General features: G+C 32.6%; 1 protein-coding gene across 1 annotated transcript; it reads left to right on the top strand.

Annotated features, from left to right (window-relative positions):
• LOC149089963 (uncharacterized) lies at nucleotides 1–24,668 on the top strand. Its single transcript, XM_089231504.1, has 19 exons — nucleotides 1–22; nucleotides 151–240; nucleotides 3,412–3,546; nucleotides 4,467–4,562; nucleotides 6,698–6,802; nucleotides 6,982–7,068; nucleotides 8,676–8,759; nucleotides 8,901–8,996; nucleotides 10,364–10,480; nucleotides 10,685–10,804; nucleotides 12,413–12,517; nucleotides 12,777–12,845; nucleotides 15,165–15,263; nucleotides 15,581–15,640; nucleotides 15,810–15,935; nucleotides 18,131–18,244; nucleotides 18,362–18,463; nucleotides 21,578–21,658; nucleotides 23,817–24,668. Exons 1-19 carry the CDS (start codon nucleotides 20–22, stop codon nucleotides 24,018–24,020), a joined length of 1,893 nt encoding a protein of 630 aa, XP_089087630.1. The 5' UTR covers nucleotides 1–19; the 3' UTR covers nucleotides 24,021–24,668.
• Nucleotides 24,669–25,120: the final 452 nt, after the last annotated feature.

The raw sequence follows: 25,120 nt of genomic DNA, 5'->3' as shown, positions 1-25,120 counted from the left end.
ATTTTTTGACATCTCTAAGATGGTATGTCTTTCAATATTGCACTTTCCTACTTGTATTAGATCCTAATTGATTGAAATTAATGAGCTTCTTAATGTTTTGTTTTAAATTTTGTAAATATTCTAATTATACTTTATTTCCGTCGATGGCAGGACCTTCGCGAAGCCGTGAAATGCTTGGATGCGTCCTCAGTCCGCAAATTGTTAGACGACGGATGCGGCATATCCAATGAACAAGATGAGGTGGTATAATAATTATTGATTATAACATATTTTCTAATTTCACTGCATATTATAATGAACATTTTTGACTCGTAGTGACGCTAATTTTTTTTTTTTAATATCAACGTGCTTGATTTATCTCTAGTCATGTCAGGCGCGGATCCACAGTGCGCGATCACCTCTCTCAAGTGCTGGAAAATATAGAGATAAATTCATATATCTTCTAAAATACGGAACGATCCAACGGAACTACACAGCAAATCGCCCCCCCCCTTCTCCCAACACATAGCCCTAATCCGTATCTGAGTGATGTTGTGAATGACTACCAGAAGCGGATTTATGGTTTATCCACCCGTGGGCTACAAAAATTCGCCACCCTTTTCTCATTCTAACCTGGGCTGTAAATCCCTGTAAATGTGCCTCTTTCTTAGTCCCTTTTTTTGGTCACTCAAATGGTTGCATAATTTCTTGATCATTCTTTTTCTCTTGACTTGGTCACTTACATGCATCGAACCTGAATTATGTCCCGGCCGTCTATGCTAATGATGCACATTTTTGGGGAACAACGGAGCCCTTTGTGTCCGCCTATGCTCACATGTTTGTGCACTGTTTCTGTCACTCACAAGCTTGGAAACTCTCTAGGTCACTCACAAGCTTGGAAACTCTCTAGGTCACTCACAAGCTTTGAAACTCTCTAGGTCACTCACAAGCTTGGAAACTCTCTAGATCACTCATGACTTGAAAACTCTCTTGTCACTCGCATCTTGCAAATACATTCATTCAAATTGATTGAGCTGTTGGCTATGTTTTTAGCTAGATGAATGCCAACTTGGTGAATTTTGATTATGCCAAGATTTTGCTATCTTTGGTGACTGGCAAATGGTTTCTGTCACCAAACAACATCTTTGAAGAGTTCAAAAGAAATTAAATGTACTGAGGCCAAAGTTGTGGTATGTATATACAGTACCAAATTTTTAAATAGTGACATTTACTATAAAATCACTTTTGGTGAGCTACGACATTTTTCCCTTTTGGTGACTTTTTATTGTTAGAGGAAAAAATTGTGCCAAGATTATGATCAATCACCAAAATATTTAATTTAATAACAATATTTTTTTTTTTTACTTTTTTGCATTTTCTTGCTAATATAATGATTTTCTTACATTATTTTGCAATATCATGTAAGAAACAACTTTCCCAACTCCATCGCTTGAAGTTAGTCATTCAAAATTTTCAATGTGAGATACAAGGAAAACAATTCCTGCTGTTTATTTAGCAATGCTCAAAATTTTAGGCATAATGCATAATGTGAGAAAAATAGACAATGAAAAATGGCATCACTTCGTAAAAAACTGATATTGAAAGAACAATTTCTATCCTCTGCATAGACTAAATATGATTCACACCACAGCCAGAATTAAAGAAAAAGCACCTCACCAAAAAAAGGTTGCCAAGATGGAAAAGGGAGATTATACTATAGCTATTCTCATAAATTCAAAATGCCCTGCCAATTAAAAATCTAAAAACATCCTAACTACCAAGAATTCCTGATTTACTGAAAAAATAACCACAGTATATGAATGAGACAAAATGAAAATGATGGTAAGGCCATGTCTGGTTTTATTAGTATCATCTATAATCTGTGTCGAAACTTTCACTCGCAACAGAATCTGGCTACAATAACCCCCTAGCCAAATTCATAGTTCTGTAAAATATTTGCTGCTGAGCTTTGTCAATGATAGAAAATGCAATATGCAATAGAGAATAAATAGTGTTTTGAAACACATCATTGAGAGTGTTAGTTTTATGCCAAAAATTATTGTAAAACATTTTTGGAAAAGTTCTCTGACATAGAGCTTCTTGAAGTTCGAAATGACCTGCTGATCCACGGATCACAGAGGGGATAATAGGAGTTGTATTTGGGGGTGTGAACGTTACTGAGATGAAATGAAAATCTTCAAATAACTCTTCTCTGAAACAGTCCCGTCATTTCAACTTTTTCCAGGGGGGTGGGCAAAGAGCATATACTTAATATATGTATATATTTATATTTTCACCTTGTTTTTGTCCATTTCTATTGCATTTTTGAAATTTTTATAAAAGCCGGGGGGGGGGGTAGAGTTTGCTCCACCCTGAACCCCCCCCACCCCCAAGTGATTAGCCTGCTCTCAAACAAAGAAAAAGCCACATGACCACAGACTTCTGAAACATCCTTCCCTTGAGGAGTCAGTCCTTTTTGTGTAATCGTAAATGAAGACTAATTTGTTAACTAAATAATTTTTCATTGTTCGTAAACCAATGGTTAACTGTATGTGGTAAGCATGCATTCATAATGATTATGAGCACGTCACTAATATTCACAATGGTAAAAAGAAAATTTCTAAGGAATGCGCTGTGTTTCCCCAAAATTAAGACCCAGTCTTGTATTTTTACCCAGAATGATGCATTAGGTCTTAATTTCAGGTCATGTCCTATTTTTTTTAAGTACAAAAATCTACAATGATTATCAACAAATATCTAAGAATTTCATCTTGAATTTGTTATGACTCTATTTACTGTAGACCTATTGTCCTTGAACTCTAATGCCTAGCACTAGAGTCCTCATAAAATTATTCAACATTTCTTCTTTATTATTCATCCTAGCATTTCTTGTCCATGTAACCGTCTCTCAGTGCATTGGCAGTACAGCTGTTACTGACTTAATCTCTGGATAGGCCTCAAGTTGGCCCTGCCTTCAATAACTTGTTTATTAGGACTACAATAGCACGAGTCTTGAGGTAGGCAGTCATTCTTGTGAGAATCCTTAATCTGGAGACATTTACATCTTGTCTAAAAAAGTCACCCATTATTTAGGTACAATTAATTGATAGTGTCATTTATTTTAAGCATAAATGTCGATTGACATAATATTAATGTGACTACGCTCAATAAGACAAAAGACAGGTAAAGTTATAATAAACAGGTGGTAGCCCATTAATATAATTTATGGGGCTTATTTTTTGGTTAGACCTTATTTTTGGGAAAACATGGTATCAGCATATTAATAGCATCTAAATATTTCAGAAATCCTGATTGAATAAAAAAAAATCGTAATTTAATCTAAAAGGAAAATGAAAAAGGATTCAATAAGTTTACACGAGTCCATTTTCCTTATGATATATGTTTTATGCTTCTTTTACATGCAATTTTCAGTTCAGGCAGACTTTGCTCCATGTTGCTGTCAATTCATTTCCAAAAGATGAACTTGATGCTACTCTCTCAAATGCTAAAACGGAAATAATTTTCATGCTTATCGATGCTGGTGTGGATCCTGAAGAGGAGGATGAGGTATGAATTACTGTTGTTGTAGTTTTATTTAATGCTAGCTATAATACCTGGTGCTGCCCAAGTTTTCTTCAATTACTGAGAGGATTGAAAAAGTGACAAACCATTATAAAGGCATAAACTGTTATACATAATACTTTGTAGCATTAACGAAGTGACAAACCATTGCAAAGTCATATGCACGTCAGAAACGCACTGCTAGAGAACCATGGTAACCAAAGTAAACATTCTGGAAGTGATTGTTGAGGCCCACAAACCATCCAGACAGTTTCCCCCCATTTTGGGCATTTGCCCTGTTCTCGCAAACTTTTAAAGTAGCCTAACATTCAAGTCGGTCCCGTTTGGTATATATGCAAAATTTGACTACGATTGGTCTAAAATTGTAGATTTGTATAGAGAACAGACACACACAGAAAATCAATTTTATATGTATAGATACAACATAAAATAATAATTTTTGAATTTCATGGTGGAAAATTAGTTTGCCAAAATTACTGGCAGTTTCATTTTTTTTTCTGCAATCATTCTGGTATGCTGAATAAAATCGATGGAGGGCTTTTTTTCTCAGCAATTCACACTTAATCACATTACAGTTGAAGAATGCCCCTAATGATAGACCCTCCTGGTTTTCCAATGGCTTTGATTAATGTGACTACGCTAAAAGGTGTACCTTCTTAATCTTGTGAATGTTGGATGATGGTCTACTGTATATTTTTTACTTTTATTTATTTACTTATTTTCTTTGAAATCGACTGAACACCCGGTGTACCTGTCATTATATCTGCCTCTAATGGTAGTTGGATCTTTTCTGTTTTGTTTTGTTAGCTTTTCATTCTATAGATTCAACACATAAATGCATTTACAAAACCTAAAAAAAACATACAATGAACTAAAAACATTTCTTTTTTCTTTTTCAATTATAGGAAACTATGACTTGTTTATGGCATGCCATGTATAACAATGATGCTCAATCTTGTGAAACACTTTTACAATGTGGGGCAAATATGCATGTTTCTCAGGTGACAAAAAATTTTTTTACTCAAAATAAAACATCAACTTATTGCACAAGCCAAGAAACTGTAGATCAGTGTTTCCCAAAGTGGGCAATATTTCGCCCCCACCCCATGTAAAATTGTCCAACATCCAGTGCCATCTTAACGCATGGGCCCCACCCGGAAATGGCCAGGGGACCTCGAATACAGAGGGTGCCTCGTGAAAATTAGATATGGTTAAAACTTTCATAAATAAATGTCTTGTTAAATAAGGGACCTCAGAAAAATCACTTTGCCCAGGATGCTCTTAAGACAGCTCTGCCAACATCAAACATTATTATGGGAGTGTTAGGTTACATATACAATATAGAATCCTGAGGATTTTTATTTAGAAGGGGGGGGGATATGCAGAATTTTTCCTGTCTTCTGAGAAGGTAGACGACATAGCAAAAGAGTTTGGGAACCTATGCTCTAGATCAGGTGCTTTCAACCTTTTTGACATAGTGCTGGCCACAGTTAATATTTTAATGAAGCCTTTGGTTCATCAATCTATACTAAATTTAAAAACTGGATCAGCCACAAGTAGCCCTTCAACCCATCTAATGAAGGCCATTGCTCCAGATAGTCATGCTAATACTCCTGATCAGGCAGATTATGTTTTGCCTTATTTTGAATTGTGCTTGCTTCAATTAATTCTGTTGAAAGATTATGGTTTATTATTCTTTGCTGTACAACTGAGTATTTTGGCCTAAAAAAAATCACCATCTATCAAACTTTCCCTTTTCTTTTATCCTTGCATAAATAATTATTAGGTAGTTAAATTGAAACAGGCTTTTCAGGGTTTCCAGTGACCTGGAATGTCAGAGAAAAATGAAAAATGATCAGGAAAAAATGTAAAGTATTTGGCAAAAAACAGGGAAATGTGCAAATATTTTATAAAAGTTTGAAGAAAAGTTTTGTGAAGGAAAAAAATCAAAAACATTTGGAAGTTTGATTTCGAATTATATTTCTTTCTTCAAGAGTTTTGCTCAGGGAAATGATCCAGCATATTTTGCTGGAAACCCTGTGAAAGCAAATACTTTTTTTTAACATACTTTTCTCAGACATGAAGAACATTTTTCCTATGTGGGCAAATCAAATATAAAACCAGAGTTATTTTATAATAATTTTTCAAAGGAACAAAAAGATACGAAAACAACACGTTAGTTTTTCTACATGATCTCTAGATTTTAAGATAATTTTGTGTAACAAATCGACAGTTTTATAACTTTTCCTCAAAGGAAGAAGAGGAATGTGTATGCAGTCAATTATGCAAGAGGCTGGTCACTCCAACACCATTGTTGAATCGCTGTCCTCCAGTGTCTCAAAGTGATTCAAACAAATAATAGTAGTAGGGGGATAAGTCCGGACTGTAGGGAGGATGTTCCAAAACTGATCAGTGAGATGCTTTGTATTTTCAGTTTTAAGGTAGCAGTGGAATCTCGCATTGTCCTGGAGGTGGAAACTGGTACAAAGAACCCACCTAGCAGGCACTTTTCAGTAGTTAAAGATCCATGCCATCCGCAATAACGAATAGAGTTTATAGCTAATAATATATTAACTACTGATGCTGTTTCTGACGTCTCTATGTGGCCACCTGCTTCGGTTATTACGTGAAGAGCATCAATGTTTATTGCAGTGATGCTGGTTTGTGGTAGAGATCATTTTTGACCCCATCACTTCCTGCTAAAATGTTTTATGCAAATCATACACTTTGATTTGTGTTTTAGAGAATGTTTTTTTCCTGAAGTGGCATAAAATCTCCTCCAAATTTCAGGTGGTTTTACGTTTTTTTTTAATCCAGAAACATTATAATTATGCTTTGCTCAATAGATGTATGTATGTTTTGCTTGCTCATTGTGCTACTGAGCATAGCTTTGAGTTACTGCAGACAAGAAAGGTGAAGTACGACTCTGCAGGCATCAAAATCATCTTCCAGCTACTGTTAAAAACCACCCACTAAGATAACCCCTAAGTTTCTGGAATGAAATTCCACTTTATACTCAATCCACCTGTGCACTTATGAGAGGGATAAATTTTGTACAAGTATGTTACAATTTTTTTGTCTTCTTTTTGAGTCTTACCAGAAAGAGTTATGATGTATCTGTTCTTTTTTATTTCAGAATCAAAAATCTTTGCTTGATGAGGTGTTTAGGAAAACCAGTTTGAAATGTGAACATGAAGGTCATTCATTTGGTGCCTTACAAGAAGTTTTCAAGAAATATTATGTATGTATTTTAATATGTTTTCAAGGCAGAATTTCAGTGGGGTATTTTACTGAAGTAGCTCGCATGATTTTGTTTTTCTGAATTGAATGTCCCTCACGAATTCATTTCATTATCCTTATTAACCCCCCCTTCCTTTAGTCAAATGAATTTCTGTACAATGTTTTGTTTATTTGTTTCAGCCTGGGTTGTGGCGAGCAGTTGAGCAGAGAGATATCTGCCAAGTTAGGAGACTAACAAATTTATGGTGCAAAACAGATTTGCAGAAGGTATAGTCTGTAGAATATATGCATATGTCTGTGAATATATGCAGTAGAACACATTAGGTCTTAGTCAAACACACTATCACCCATTTATATAAATGAATATAATTTGTATATATTTGCACTCCCAAACTAGATTAAAAAAACAGAAGTGAGATTTTTTTCCTTTCTGTGGCCTACAACTGCATCAAGAAAAGGAATTTTCTAGATTTAAAAAAAAAATCATCCCTCTCTATTGTTACTACTGGGGGGGGGGGGCATTTGCTGAAGTTCAGCTAAGCTGTTAAGGCTCTACTTAAGCTCATCATGTGTGTCGGGGGACCTGGGTTCAAGCCCCACTGTCACCACAGTAATGATCGACTGAAGTTTGTTTTCTGTGGTACTTCGAGGCGCAAATGCAAGCCAATCTCCCCACAGTTTCGCCACAGAGCGCAACAGGCCTACAAACAGTGCAAATATTCAGTCATTACACTTTTTTCTGAAACATAGATGGTAGCACTGAAAATATCATACATAACACTAGATATGCACTGAGACTGTTAGGTATACATACTTACACTTCTGGCACAACTCATTAGGTAGTAAATTGCCCATGGTGATAGACCTGTGTTGTGCTTGGTTCGAAAGAAAGAAAGTCCTATAAGGGAAGTAAAGTCATGTCTCCCATGGTTTTATTTGTTAGCACACTCATCTGTGTTGCAAAAGGACTGGATTTGGTTCCTGGCAGGCACTAGTAGACTTTTCTTTCCAAATTCACCTGTTCATAATAACCAGAAAGTCTCTTTCCTTGTAGATTAAAAATATTTAAGAGCAGCATTTTCGGTCATCAAATAAAAAAAATTGGTAACATTTCAATTTATTTTCACACTTTTAATTCCTGTTTTCTTTCTAATTCATGTCCTCAGACAAGTAAAAAACTTCAATAAGTTCTTACACAAGTTTGATACATAATTTTAGTGTTGCAAAATTTCTTATTTCATGATATGTGAAGTGATTATTTACTAAAACTTGTTTTCTTTCCTCCAATAAATTTTAATATTTTGCTTTGTTTCTTCTGTGAAAGCCTGTACTAATGCATTATAAAAATGTCAAAACCAGGAAAAAATGTAATACTTTCTCAGCGCATGCTTTCTCCTAGTTTCCAAATTTACTACAAGAATAATTGCATGCATTTCAGAAATAATCAATGTGCAATAAATTGCTGAGACATTAAGTTCACCATTTTGATTACATAGCTATTTATATTAGTTATTTGTATTAAAATTTTTAGATCACCATATTTCCATAAATATTTAAGGTCAAATCTATGGTTTGAATGTTTTAATTGTACCAAAACTTGATAAAATTATTTCATTCTTTCTTGAGCCGTCATTTGTGCAAATACTGCAAATTTGATCCAATTATCAAGTTCAAGTCTCAATTAAGATGTAAAAATATTTTCCTACTTGATTTCGTCTTTAGGTTGTACATCTCATTGGTTATTTGAGACTTCTAAAATGATTACAGTGTAAAAAAATAAATAAATAAATGGGATGGAAAAAAATTCATATAGAAAGTTATAGTTGAATACAGTTAACATCCATTATAGTTGAAAATTTTTTGTTAATTCATAGGATGAAAAAACACTTAAAGAATTGGCTCTAGACACTGGACATGAAGAAATCATCAGCTTAGTTTTTGGAATTCATGATACCATGGTTGGTTTAAATGATTAATAGCTTTACTTGTGCTTGTGAAGTTTCATTACAATTAATAACATAGTTTCTTCCCGCATGTGTTGAGGTTTATAAATTCTTATTTATATGATTAATTCACGCTGATTGTGTGTATTCTCTTAGAAATTAATACATCACATTCTTGCAAGAAATCGAATAGCAGTGAAGAATATGTTAGAATCATCAAACCGAGGCCTCCAACTTGACTTGCGTAAAATGGTATACGTTATGATTTTTCTATTATATTTTTGTGATAAGCTGTTGGAATTCCTTCTAAAGCAATTTTATTGTACTTAGTAATTTATATTACATATAGTGTACATGCACACACACACACACACACATCTGTTTACATATATATATTTTAATAGTCTCATGTGTGAGAAATTAATGTGTACCCGTTTTGTGTGACTTATATTAGCATTAAACAGAATATTATGTTTTGATAGAATATTATATTTCGGCCATTATATCAGCATGTTTATTAATGTTGAAAATATCTTGTTTATGTTACAGTAAAGTAATTACTCTTAAAAGGTTTGTTATAACAGTTCAGAATTATGGGTAAAAATTTTATTATGTGACAAACTTCACTTTGTAAGTGAATTTAAATTTTTCTCTCTGTCAGACAATGAATGGATGGAAAATTCCTGCTTTATCTGCATTATAAATATTCTTAGATCATATCCTTCTAACATCAGCGATTGGAAAGGATACCAATCTGAAATTGCTTCTTGACTCACATCAGCAGATTCTTCTAAATGTTTTTGCTCAGGATTTTTTATTCTCGAAATGATTTAGCCAGCCGTCTGAACAATTAAAATTCTCAGTTATGAACTCAGTGCAATTCTGTTACTGGACTCATTGTATTTTTCTGCTAATTGGCAGATTTTTTTATCATGATTATATTACAAAATCCTGAGAATAGTTCATGTTTTGATTTGTTCAGTCATTCCATATAGACTAAACTGCAAATTCCAGTGAAATTTCCCACCTTTTGTTGTTTCAAAAAGTAACATATGGACTTGAATTTTTTTTTATAAAACTTCTTTGTTATTATTATGAATTTTATTATTAATTAAAAATGATTATATTCAATCCTTTTAGACCCAGAGCTGACAGAGATGTGAGGGTTGTTTTTCAATCCTTTTTCTCACTGTATATATTCTTTTCTACCTCTGACAGTTCAGGTTTCTGAGGTTAAAAAAATATATATATATTTAAAGTGAAAGAAAGCAACTTCTGCACATTTGTGTGTGCAGTGTCTGAAAAGGATAAATCTCATCACAGATAAATGGTTAATCTACAAGACTGAATTACTTATCAAATTCACCTACCTTTATCGAATAATGATTATGTATATTTCTCAGGTAAACTTGATTAACCGTATGCATACTATTTATCATATTTACTGCTAAAAACCTGCATGCAAGCATAATCACCAATAATTGAAATTAGTTTGCAAGAAATTTAATTAATCACAAACTGAAATTCTTCAGGCATTATGCATTATTTGTGGATTTATTTACAGTGATATAATATACACTCCTTAAGAATATTACAAGTCATTCTTTTGTGAATTTTAGAGCGAAAGAGGAGCACCCATACTTTATTATTTGGTACAATGGCAAGATGCTGATACAATTCAATTGTTTGTAAAATATGGTTGTCATGTTTACACAATCATGAGAGATGAACTTGGTGTAAGTCATTCCCTAAATTATTTAAAACTTTTAATGTGTAAGTTTTTATTTTAAACCAACTTCAAAAGTTGTTAGCCAGACATTGATTCAGAAATAGAAACAAAATGAAAAATTACTGTTTTGCATTTTTTATAAGTTGAAGAAAGTATGCGAGAGTCAAATGATAATTTTCACCATGGTTTCTCATTCATTTTATTGTAACAGTTTGACATGCCCGTTTTGTTTTCTGCCTTACAAGAAAATATGCCAGTAAAAGTCATTGAAGCTCTTCTTCCTGAAAAGAAACCCCATCAGGAAGAAATGTTGTATAAATTGTTGTACAAGGTGAGAGTTTTTCTTGTAATCAAATAAAAAGAATAGGGTATTTTTTAAAATTCTGTTGTGATGCTTTAAACACTTTGATATCTTGCTGAAGATGTGAGGCAGGGGTGAATCTGGTCATGTGATGATTTACGTTCATGTCCCGATTTTTTGCTCACTTATTTGATAGGAATTTTTATCTTTGCCACTTTGGTTATTCAGTTGTTTATTTCTTATTCCCAGTTGCATGTTGTGTTTTAAAATATAATTATTTTCATAAGTTATATATACCCTACATTCAATCTTCTAATACTTCCCTTAAAAATATTATTGCTATGTGAATCAATTGAGATCATTTTTTGTCTTTAATCTGAATTAATATACACCACTACAACTGCATTAACCCTTTGAGGACCAAAGGACTTGTGATCCAATGAAAAATATTGACTAAATCCATAAACGAAGGTGATTTTTTTATAATTTTCTATCAAATATGTAATCTGGTGTATATTTTTCATCATTCCATTGCTGGGAATTATATATTAGCATCATCTGTTTTCACAAATGTTTCTAAGAAACTGAATTCTAGCAAAACACAAAAACAACTATGCATGTAATGAATATCAGTGCAGTGATATCTTGGCTAATGAAGATAATTAGTTCCAGGATCACATTTGTTAGCTGAAACACAATTTTCCATTTGTTTCTATGGAAAATTGTTCAATTTGTTTTAAGGACTGCCCAAAATTTCAAAGTAACGCTATAGGACACCAAGAAGCACTATTTAAAAAAAATAGAAATAGAAACTAACCCAAGGCAGCAATAAACACAATTGGATGAGGGAGAATTTAGAGGAAGTTTTTTTATTATACGCTGTGCATGCTATGAGGTCAGGTTCATCAGCCATATAGTAAAAAAAAGTGTGCGAGGTGGTGTGCTGTACAAAATGTGTGCTAAAATATAGTCAACTCATTTCTCTCTCACACACATACAGGTGGAAAACATGAGTTCCTAGGATTTCCAGGCTGTTCAGTTTGGTAATAAAAGTCTTGCCTTATACACTGAAACCATTCTAATCCAAGGCTTTTGAAATGAATTTTTTCATTGATTTTACATGAAATGGCTCAAAATCTTTTTGAATAAGAACGAGAGAAAGAGATATCTGAAAGCGATTCTGAGGTCAAAATAAATTAATCTGGTTCAAGTGACAGTTTCTTATCTAATTCATTTTGATTGCCACAAAAATTTAGCTCACAATATAGCTGTTTTATGTAGGCACATGCATCCATATTGACTGAAACGTTTGTTAGCCAAGGTAGAAAAACATTGAAAAAAATCTTTGTTAGCGGAAAAAATCATACGCCAAGTGGTGGATTCATAATGGGTGGTTATATAGTGAATGGATTTATGGTAAATTTATTGGCTTCTAACAATGTATAGTTTATTTTTCAAAATGGGGTTTCTTCCCCAGGCAATTATTACTCTCCTAAAAAGTTATTCAAATAATTTTTTTTTAAATAAAATCTTAAGTAACTCAATTTCATAACCATTGATGGTTGTTTGTTATACTATTGTAATTCACCAGCTTAAAAATCTTAATTATAGATATTTTTATTATGCAATTATTTTAAGGGCAGAACAATTCTACAAGTGGCTTTAGAAAATCTTGTCTCATTAGATGTGTTCAGTGTCCTGGTCGACAGAGGTGGTCCTCTTCTAGTCATGGATAGGAACCAGGTAACGGGCAAAACTTTACACAAACTTAAAGAGTCATTTAACTCAGAATGTCTTCAATGCATGGCCTGCAGGCGACATGCCAAGCTCTTTGGTAATGTGTGTAGTATTACTGAGTGGCCCATGTTGTGTCGATGGTTGAAGATGCCTGATTTAACTGTTCTCTTGTTTGGAATATTTTTCATGTTTTACATCCAGTGTTCTTAATTACTTTTTTCCGACCCTGAAAATTTCTGAAACAATATCTTTTACCATTTTTCAGTTCAACCAAAGTGTCAGAGACATTGCAATATCATCAGAAAGAAAAGAATATGCTGATGCTATTGATCAGGTTTCGTAAGCTCATTCATTATGGACATAAATTATCACCTTTTTAATAATTGTACAAAAATTAATAAACTCTAGTCTTGATGAATTCTTAAATATACCGTGGTTAATGGATGATTTTTTTGACAATTTTTCAGGTTTAAAAGTATATTTTCCTTCCACAAAATGACTGAAGTAAAAAAAAAATCTAAAAAAAAAGGGTTGTAATCAACAATTTTAATTGTTACTGAATAATATTTTACCTTTAAAGTTACAATCATTGATGAAAATAAATTGAAATACATTCATCAAGGTTTTAGCAGTGTATTTTATTTGTGAGTATGCAAAAGGATATTGATTTATTAATGAGAAAATAAAAACAACTTTCCACTTCCGTTTTAAACGTCACACATTTTTTTATTTTGTTTATAATATTTTTTGTTAGTCACAAACACACTAGTTTTTTTTATTCTAATTTGTTTTCTTTTTTAAACATTAAATAAAACAAATTAACTATGTCAAAGCGCCTATTTAAAGCATATTTTTTATTTAATCACTTTTTTAGGCAGCTGTTTTCTTGTTTTTGGTTCATCTTTGGTGAGTACTTTCACAAAGAACCTGTATTCTATCTCAAACTAACTTCATACTGAAGGGAAAGGTAGAGACTTCTCCCAGATAGTGACTTTTTCTTTTTTGTATTGAATTTTGGTATTGAATTTATATGCAGAAGGCAATTTTTTTCATGCTTTTGTTATTTTGAATTAAAATTTTTTTTTTTCAACACCCTCCTACTTTACAGCATTGCCATTAGTTCTTTTAAAGATCCAGACAAGTGGTGAAAGTCACATTGTGACAGATCAGGGCTTAATCTTGACTAACTTCCAAAATGAAATTGTTTTTTCTCTTGATCTCAGTTCTTAAGCACCATCCCTGAATGACATGATATGATTAACATTTACTGTCATTTCTACCACCAAAAAATGTATTTGCTATTGTTGCATCTTTTCTTTCCCATTTCTTGTATGTTCGTTCCTCTCAATTCTGTCAGCAGCTTCAATACGTTAATATCCTGGTTATTTTTTCCCACCCTAATTACCCTAATGTAACACCTCCTTTGCATCACAAACATAAGTTCTTCGCTATAAATAAACTTCTTTGTTTCTTTATAGAATTTTCACTGATCTCTTTCCATAATATTCCTGACCAAATTAAAAATTATTTGTTTTTATTTATTTTATCAAGGTAAGTGAGGTTTATATGACCATGATAAGCTTCAATGATTTTTGCTGAGGCTGTATGATAAATTCTGAAAAACTGATAATGTTAAAAAATTCTTTGAAATGTTGTTGAAAGATGACAAAATAATCCAAGGTACATCTCTCAATGGAAAATATGAAAAAAATTGTGTTTTTCAAGGATTCTACTTCTTGGCCTCCCAACAGGTAAAGGTAATATTGGCATGGAAAAATTAACATTTTTAAAATTGAATTAAGAGACATATTTCTGACAGATGAATCTATTTTCTTCCTTCTTAGTAAATAGTAATTAGCGAAAGACATGGAGATCTGGTTAATTGAAATTTCTGACAAATAAATTTGATGCTCGCACATGCACAGTGAATATAGAATACCTGGCCATAAAATCAATGTCAAATATTCAAAAGAAACTTACATGATAGATAGAATTTTATACAGATTGAAATTACAGTGAATGCTGTTGAAAAGCATTAAAAACTGCGCATGCCGTGATTAATAAACTAAAGTGTGGAATAATGGAACCAGAGAAGAAATACAAGCATAATATAAGAAAATAACGTGACTTTTCGAATGACACTTCCAAATGCATAATATGGCAAGCTGGCGCGAAGCTAAACATCACCCAAGCAAAAAACATTTGGTCATGTGTCTAAACAAATAGCTACACATCGTGAGAGTACCAAATTTTTTGAATTTTGATAAAAATAAAGGAAAATACAGTGGTCGTATTACCATCAAATACCTTACTATTTTTTATGTACTTATTTGCTTTGAAAAAATATATAAAATATATACAAATCATTTACAGCAGTGATTCTCAAATTTTTGTCACTCACGTTCTCTTCCCTCAGTCACCATTCATCTGTCTCTCTCCAAAATTCTTTAACAAAGAACTACTCAAAAGCACAAACAGGAAAATATCAATATCAACTGCTTACTGTGACACCCCTGACATAAGTAGATGAAGCCTGTAGGAGCTGTGGTACATACTTTAAGTACCACTGATTTACAGTATTGACCAAAACATTTCAATTTATAATTTGATGATGTTTATTCAGATCAAATAATTGAGTAATTATTCATTCCAGAATGTTGCAAACTGGATCATTGACCCAAAAAAACATCCAGGAAGACGTCAAGCTCTAGCACTTTATGGTTGGGATCATATCACAGACATAGAGCTAAATGTAAGTTTTATGATTATGCATATCTGTATGCATATGTTCTTTCCTCATCTCTGTCATCATATGAATAATCAAATAGTTTATAATAGTTTGAAGTATTACTTTCCTTGCTCTGAAACTTTTTGTCAGATTGTATGCGAAACTTTTACTTGAGTGTGCTCTAATCAAAGCATAAAGCCACCCTTACATCATGATGTATGATATTGGTACTAAACATTAATAGTTAAATAGAGATTTAGTTTTTAAAGAATCATATGACATATTTATATACATCACTGTATTTATTATAAGTTAAACACAGTTTGTAATTTTCATTGTAGCTCTTGAACACAGAAGATGCACACCTTTGTGAATTTCTAAGCAAATTGAATGATTATCAGGTGAACAATTCACACAGACTTTTATGAATTACATTGTCATAATCATTTCATAATAAAATTTATTGTTACCATAAATGTGTTCAGTGTATTCCGAATGAGTATGAGGAGAAAAAATATATAATGATTTCTCAGAAAATACATGTAGCTTTATTCCTTATCTATGATCTAGGATCAACTCAATTGCTTGGCTGAAGCCGCTGAAACAGGAAATATGGAGTTGTTCTTGAAATCTCAAAAGTTCAAATGTGGCTTACAGTTATTTGAGCCAGTTTTGTCATGGGATGGTAGAGTGAAGGTATAGTAAAATTCTCATATTATCATTTCTCGAATTATCAAAGTATCTCTCACCTGACAACAATAACCGAAAACTAAATAAAAAAAAGCTCTTCATTGTTTTATTTGATTTAGTTTTAGACAATTTTAAGATAGATAAAGTCCATTAACTTTTTAAGTGGCATTGACAAAATATCTTGCCTCAACCCTTTCCGGCACGCTACCCTTTAAAATTGAAATTTCACGAAGAAAATTTGTAGGCAGTCTATTTTGGCCTAGAGGAGTATGCAGGTATAATTTTGTAAAGATTGCACTTAGCGTTTTAATTTTGTGGGTGTGCCCACCCTTGAATTTGGGACTCAATTTTAAGCAAGCTTTGAGTGTAAAAAGTTAAAACTTATACAGAATAAAGAGATTAGTGTACAGCGACAAAATAACATAGAATTTTTTTTTCTAGAAATCCTTTATATATCAAAAAAAAAAGTTGATATTTGAATCCATTTCTTCAAAAAATAAGGGTTTTCAAAAAATAACGCAGTAAAACTAACCAAAAGTATAGCTCGGCTTGTGTGGTCCTGTTACCTAGTGTTGAGAAAGGTTCAAAGTAATCGCTAAACTAATTTTCATTTTATTTATCGTTTCAGTGTTTGAAAAGGGAATTTTTAGGTGCACACCGAGTCGGAATGGGTTAAAGGCCTCATTTTATCATTGGCAAGCCCAGATATTTTGTAAAGTTGATTTCTCAATGCAGCACTTTCCCTATTCCCCTTATTTTGCTCCTGCTGAAAATCTAAAGAAAGCCTACTTAATTAAAAAAGAATACAACATTTTGAAGGGCGTTTAGTGATTTATGCTATGCTGCTTAAAGGGTTGAAAAAAAAAATCCTCTAAAAAAGTTCTCAAAATTCTATATAAATTTTCTGAACTACAGTAAAACTTCCTCCAACGGCCATCTCCGAACAAGTGTAATCTCCAAACAATTTGCCACATTTTGTTGGAACCTAACACATCCTATGGACTTAACACTAAAGGAAACTTCCTAACAATGATTTCCAAACAACAGCCAATTTGGACATGGAGATGTAAAAAAAAAAATGCACAGATCTCAGATAAGGAAAATAATTTTTAAGGAGATTTTCCAAGGGATTTTTTTTCTCGAATTCTATGATGGGGGAAAGGAAGGTTATGCATGATGCTTTCTTTTCATGGGTATGAATGCTAGAAGGGTATATTGAAGGAAGTGGAGAGGAAGGAAAAAACTTGAACAGATCAGAGAGAGGACAACAGAAGTCCTGCTGTCAGCACTTCAATCACAAGGGGAATATGCAAATTATCCCATTACTAGAAACCTTTTATTTATTCTGCACTACCTACTAAAAAAATGGTGATTGGTTCTGTCCAAAAAATGGTGTTCACAAATAGGAATAAAAATACCCAGGGTATTAATTTTTTTGGAGGAATATGGTTATCTTTTTTTCCTTTTAAAAAAACATGTATATGATCACCAATGTCTTCAGCTATCATATTGGACACCCTGGAAAAAAGGTCTAGTTGCTGGTGGATGCAGTGGCCTTTTAACACGGGATTGCCCTGGCATGGCCAGAAGCCTCAAGCGCAGAAGAGTGCTTTTATGATGATGAGATCTGGTTATGATTATTGAGATTTGGTTACGATTATTGAGATTAGGGGGCTTCTGAAAAATAATTTTGCTCAGGGCGAATGGTTCTCTTAAAATGGACCTGGACCCTTAAAATGGACTGGGTGGCAATAAAGAACTATTCAAGATTGCTGGTACATCATCTTGATCCATATTAGTTTTTCCCACTAAATCGTTTCTGTTGTGTTCTACCTCAGCACTACAAGCCCAAATTTTAGGATGCCAAATTGGAACAGTAGGTTGATTAATCAATTTTTTAATTATCAATATAACCATATATTTTAATTTTATCAATTATATAATTACCTCAATCCATCACGGAATGAGTTATCATTTAACATGCTATATAGATTGCAAATTTTTCGGGGTTTTTCTCAGAAAGAAAATGGCCACTCCCCAATAGTGGCCACATTTTTACAGTCCCATTAGTGGCTGCTGTTGGTAGGTTTTACTGTATAAATGTTTTTGAATTTTTTCAAATAAAATAATAGCTCATCAATTGGGAAAAATTTAATTTTTTGTGAAATTTCATCCAAAAATAATGGAAATTTTTTTTACAGGGAGATGGGTTGCCTCTACTGCATAGAGCTGTAATTTATAATCATCCAGAACTTGTCAGTGCCATTTTGAATGACAAACCGTCTTCTCAGTCTGTTGATACATTGTTTGATCAGGTAAAAAAGAATGATTCTTCTCATTGATATTTTACAGAAAAAGTTTTCGTTCTCACATTTCTTGAACACAATACACATGCCACCTATCAAGTTAATATGTGCTAAGATATTTTTCAGAATCATCGAACTGCCTTACATTATGCCTATGCTTCTGCCAGCCATACCAAAGTGAAAAGACTTCTTCTAGATAGTGGTTGTTCAGAACATGTATTAGATAGGGTGAGCTCTTAGTTTTTTTCTATGTTTCTAATATGGTTATTGTCAGTGCATTGTTAAATACAAAATCTTGAATATTGAATGACATAATTAATGTTGAGGACGATACGATAACAATATACAGTAGATGCTGCTTATCGGAATCAAAGAATGTCATCGTTCAGGTATTGTTATCACCAAGGCCCATATGTTGTTGACCTAAAATTTTGAAAAATTACCATAAAAAGTGTCCCAAAAACTCGAAAAAATGCCTTAAAAACTAAAAGAAAAATTCCCCCAAAAAATACTATTAAAATAACAAAACAAATTTCTTTAGAAACTGAACCAGAGAAGACAAATTTTTTTTTATATATCTGTTGATCGGTTTTTATATATCTATTCAAAATCACATTCATTCTCAACGTTAGATTTCATCAAATTCCTCAAAAGACAATATAAACTTCTCTCAACATCAGCAGATGTTACTAGTGATATTTGGAGGGAGAGATCTGATCTACTCACAGTGTTAATTTCTTTTCAATTTTAGACATTCCTGTAAAGACATCAAGAAATTTTTACAGGCAATAAGTTCCCCCCACCATTAATTTTTCAAATTTCATGGTAGTGAATTAGCCTACCCCTTTTTTTAGCAAGCTGACTTTATTGATACCATCAATAGCATTAGTACCATGCCCCCCCCCCCAGAATGCAAAAGATTGATCTTATGTACGCATCATCAGTTCTTCAATATTCCCAAGGATAAACAAAGCTTAAGAAATCTTACTGCATGCAGCATTCTTACAGATCAAAAACATTGACGAATTTACACTAATTTAAGTTTGTTTGTAGATTTCAAAATTTCCCTGTAGTACATGAGGGTCCCATACCATTTTCCCTTTTATATAATGAAAATTCTTCTCTCTCTCTCAATAGCCCATATATAGGATCAGAATTTCACGAAATTACTTTCTTTTTTTTTTTTGTTTGGTTAAGTGTAGTCTGTTCTTGGGATTTTTAATGAATACTAAATTTACCTGGAATTGATTCTATATAAACTTGTGTGGTTTGTAATCTATAAAGGAAGATGCAAGAAGAAAGTAATGAAAATAATGAATTTCTTTTTTTTGCTTAAGTTTTTAGCCTTTTATTTTGAAAAAAATTTCAGAAGTGAAAAATGCCTTAAAAGTGAAAAAGTATTGAAAAATGCAAATGTCATCGACATCTGGGCCCTGGTTATCACTTTTGCAAAGTGTAGAGCACACCTATATCAAAAATTTGTAATTATTAGGATTTGGGTTTATAATTATTATCTTTTTTTTTTTAACCAGACTGTTTTTTTGTGTATTTTGAAATCAAGGATTAAATCAGACTTGTTTTTTCCCCATAAGCTATAGTAATCAACCAGCAACATAGTGTAGGAAGTTGCACCCCCCCCCAATCCCTTGCTGCAACAAATATTTCCATACTCAGTTCACATCACGATGTCCAAATCAAGTCATAGTATGAGCTATGATCCATGCACGTATGGCGCTGCTTCCACAATGGACTCCCTATAGGTATCCAAATGTAAGGTAGAACAAGCTGCTTCTTTCAGTTCTTAGTCAGTTTCTTGGAGTTGACCAAATTCATAGTTCGTCCCCAAAAAGAATTTCTCTAGTGATCAATGTTATGGTATTAAAAAGTACCATTCAAAATATTAATATAAATGTAAGCTAACTCCTCAGAATTTCTGAAGAAAAAAGCAGGATCTTAGCTTGAAGGAAATAAAATCCTATTTAAGAATAGTATGATAAGAAGGGGGAAAAAAATAGTCAATTGTGTGTGTGAACATTTTGCAATCAGTTTTGTGTAAAAAAAATGAGACTGTCCAGTTTTTTCCCTTGAAACCGGGCACATGATTATTTTATTTGCTTCTGGGTTCATTTTGGATATACTATATCTTAATGTGTATAAAGAAACTCCGATTTTTTTAGTTTAAAATATGGAAAAAAGTTTAAAGAGATATATGTATAATACTTTCCATGTATGTGAACTCCCCCCCCCCCCCATTTTTTGGCTAAATGGGTTTCCTTGTACACATTAAAATACTATTTATCAATCGGTTATTATTGTCCTGGTGTGATCACATTAAGTGTCATGCACCATATTTCCATTGCATGAAGCAAATCGAACACAGTAGAATCTGGATCAACAGTCACATGGCCAGACCAATGTCAACTGGTCACATTCACTTTTCACTGGTATTGCAAATCTAATTTTTAGTCCCTCAAAATTAATCATAACTGAGTTTGACTATATTTACAATATTTATTTGGTCCCTGAACCTATCATTCACTCTTTCAGCCTTAAAGGGTATCTTAGATTATGCATGTAAAAAAATTATTTTGGTCTTTAAAATGTTTTATTGTATAACTTTTTCATTCTGAAAATGTTTCACAAAGGAACAGAACAGTCTTCTTTCCAGAAGCAAAAGAAATATCCTCAAAATTATCTTTAAATTCTATCATGAATGCACAATGCAGAGATGGCTTTTTAGTAGGAAAATTCTACAGGTCTCTGGTAGCATTTTCCTTCTGAAAATTGTATCTAATTGGCTAGATCTTGAATGAATAGCAGAGTGACATCTTTCTGCTGAGCATGTGAATGTATTCACATAGTCATAAGAGATGTGTTTGACTATGTAAATTTCATATTAACTTTCCTTCAATTTCATTAAATAACAGTGATGTAAATGCAGCCAAACCCTGTTACAATAAACTTTGAGGAATGGGTGGGTAAGAAATTAGTTCAACATATCTGAAGAGTCACTGCAATAGGGTTCGGCTGTAGCAATGAAAAATTAATATTTAAACCTCACATACTTTTCTGGTCATTCAACACCCCACCCCTACTGTTGAATCCCAAAGCAGAATGTTTTTCATTGTTCTACAATGAGCCTTAGGCTGACTGGAAATGTTCTTCAGTAGAAATTCCCATAATAGTGTTTTCTTAAAATTTTTCTAGATTGTTCTGCAGTTGCATTGATTGTTCTGCTACGTATGTCACAGATTTCAGCATATTCTGCTTTGGGATGTTGAATTATTAATTACAGTAACTAAAAATGTGTGTAGTGATAATTTTTTCCTCCACAATGTACAGAAAAACAAAGAGCCTTTGGATTTCAAAGATAAGCAGGATACAGAGCTGATGATGGATCTTTTGGAGAGACTGAAGTTTAAAGTATGTTTTTTATTTTGTGTGTTATGTTTACTTTTGTTCTGGCACAAAGAAGCCTATAACAGCTCATACTGTATTTTTCATTACCCACAGATTATACTTTAAAAAATCATAATTACTTCCTCTCTGCCATGCCTTATCTCTGAAACTTTTTTTTCCCTGAAAGGTTAGAATAGAAATAAACATTTAAAAAATTAATTATTAAGAATGAGTTTATTAAAGATTCATAGGAGGCCATATAGATATTTAAGTAGAAAAATCTAAATTTTTTCAACAAAAATCAACCCCAGTTTCCATTAAGATTTCATTATTCATGAATGAAATTTTCACATGCAGATGCCCTGTGTAATGCATTAAGGAAAACTCAAATAGGTATGCATATATTGGGATATGACAAATCCCAGCCTACCATCTGGACTAAAAAAAAGAATTTTTTTATACGTGAACTAAATTTTAGTGAGGACAAACATAAAATTTTTATAATTCATATCAACATATTTACTGAGGTGGAAGGAGGGGTCACCATATCCTGGAAAAATTAAATTTTTGGATGTTTTTTTACAGAGAAAAAAATTTTTTGGCTCCTACACAAAAAATTTCTGTCTTCTAGATTTTTTTGTGATTTGTTAAGCCCTGGTATATGCAGGCTGTCCCAAATTGTTTGCACAGCAAATACCCCTGCAATGATTGACTATAAAAAAACATACTCTTTCCCTTACAAAAAGTTTTCAAATAATGTGCAATTAAAACCTTAAAATTTGTTTGTGGGGTTATATGGATGAAAAATTAAGAAATTAACTTTTTATGCAGTCCCTGTGTGGTGAATGTTCCAATTACTAAAATGTAGATCTCGCTCTGAAAAGTCATTTGCAAAAAAATTTCATAGTTATTGAGAGCTATTAAATCTATAAAGTCACTTTGTTTTGTAAACTTAACACTATTGGCAAGTTTCCATTGGCTCAAAGGTTGCCATGTTTAGGGACTATACGAATGGAATGAACTCAACCATTTTATTCTTTTTCACAATGAATAGCAACTACAGAATTTTTACAACTTTAAATTTAATTAACGTTTTGCAATTTTTGAACCACACCCTCAATTATTGGGGACAAATGCTGAGAACGTCAAAATTAAGTAGTATTGCATTTGAAAATATGCAATTTTTTGTGTATGACTTCTCAGAACCTCATTTAAATTTTACGTATTGGAAGTGTTAACTCAAGGTCTATATGTAAAGTTAATTTTTCTACATATAAAACACTTGGAAAATTTAAGACGTTTTGAGTAACACATCTGAAAATCTTTTTGTAATTGAACATTTTTTTGAAAAATGTTTCTGAATGCAAGGGTTGCAAAAATACGCACCGTGCAAACAATTTTGGACAACCTGTATAGTAAACAGGGTGATTACTTTATTCCCCTTTCGGTATTTTAATGATCGGTATTAACTATTGATCATAGAGGCATATTTACAATTAGAAAAATAAATAATGTATAGAACTCAAATATGTCATTCATGTTGCAAGGGGTGGTATAGTTATTAAAATAGAAAAATACTTTTTTATACTGTCTCTCTCTCCCCCTGTTCTCTAATTTCCAAGTAGAAAGTTGTTGCCCTGTCTCTCTTGAGGCCAACAAAGAAAACTCCATGATTCTAACTGCAATATTTGCAGATATTTAAATTCCAAAATTGGAGGAAAGTTGGGGGGAAACAGGATAAAAAAGGAAAACAGCATTGTCCATTAGTTTTTGCTGTTCTTTGTCAACTTTCGTTTTTAATTCAATTTCACAATTTTTCAATTCAAATATCTTAGTGAATAAGAACTCTGTAAGTATCTCCCTTAGAAACATGGCGTTTTCTTTATTGGCCTCAGGACAGACAGGGAAACAACTTTCTACTTGGATGTCAGAGGACAGAGGGACCATATAAAAACTAAATTTATTTTAATAACTATACAACTCCTTGCAACAAGAATGATGTATCTGAGTTCTACATGTTATTTGGATAACTTTTCTAATTGCAAGCATGCCTCTAGGATCAACGCAGTTTGCCAGTAAAAGGCGAGGAAAATTAAGTATACAATGTTCCAGTAATTTCATGATCATATCTTATTCTATTTTGAACGAATGCAGTGATTCTTCACTTTTTCCTGTTCTTCAGAACTATCATTTGATTGAACCAGATCCATGGGGAGATAGTGAAATACCACAAAGCATCCAGAGTTTACAATGCCACTCGGTTACCCATAGTGATACATGCGGATCAAATCATCTAGAAAATGACTATTCTGAAAGTGGTGAATATGAGGATGATACAGATTCTGAACCAGGCAATGATAGAAGTTGGCAGTGTATTGTGCTATAAGGAGCTGAATTGTGATGTACAACTGTCGTTTTAGTTTATTGTTCTTATAGTAATGCTAAAGTCCAGTAAGCTGTGTCAGCTAAAATTCAATGGTAATTACTACAAAAGTAGTTTATTGAAAACAATTCAATTGCAAAAAAGATTTTGTTGAATGTAATCAAGCCCAAAACACACTTTCTGGTGTGACATATCATATTCGTATACATACGTGGTGTATGAGCTTTAGCAGCACTATTGTGAATCTACATACTGGTGAAAAAAATAAATTTGGTTATCCCTCTAATTGAATTATTACTACTCAGTAACTAATGTTGGACGATACAATGCATTATTTTTAATAAAATTATTAGAAACACTTCATCAATATTTTATGTTCTTAATCAGGGTTGTCAAATTTGCTCCCCGGGTAGATACCCATCCCCCCCCCCCCCCGGGCTGGGTTTTTTAGGGGAAAATGGGTTTTTTGTAGGGAATATTGTTTGTTTTCGAAGAAAATGTGTTACTTTCAGGTTAAAATTTTAGTTTGAGCTTAGTTTATGTATTCCAAAAATTGCTGCATAGTGCCGTGTTCAGAATATGTATATTGAAATAATTTTTAATGATTTTTTAGGAACAAAAATGTGATAATAAATAATTTCTTGGAATCACAAACACCCGTTTTTATAATTCTTCTATCTTTTTTATGTAAGCATTTAGGTATGAGATCCACATATTAAAATATTTTACAAGAAATCGCAAACAGAAAATTGTAACCATGGACCTTAGTTTAAAAAATATACCTGCTATATGTGATAAGCATACCTACAGAAATTTATTTATAATACACAATAATTTTTCACACACACACAAATCCTTGTATAAATAAATGGAAGCATCTGTGAAGAAGTAAACCAGTGTATGTAAACTGAATTTTCATTCAAAAAATATTTACATGTCTTTGCAATACTTTTTTATAAGTTTTATACAGGTACATCAGACTTGTGAATGACTTATCTCCTCTTAGCCAGATCATCTTTTAATTATCACTGCTCCTTTAAAAATATTTCGGAATTTAATTTAATGAAGTAGGGATATTCTTTAACAGTGAGGAATTTAAGAAA

Source organism: Pholcus phalangioides, unplaced genomic scaffold (assembly GCF_987345545.1).
Source record: "Pholcus phalangioides strain wild (caught in Gottingen) unplaced genomic scaffold, Ppha-v1.0 ptg000001l_1, whole genome shotgun sequence".
Taxonomy (NCBI): domain Eukaryota; kingdom Metazoa; phylum Arthropoda; class Arachnida; order Araneae; family Pholcidae; genus Pholcus; species Pholcus phalangioides.
This window is presented reverse-complemented; position numbering and strand designations above follow the sequence as displayed.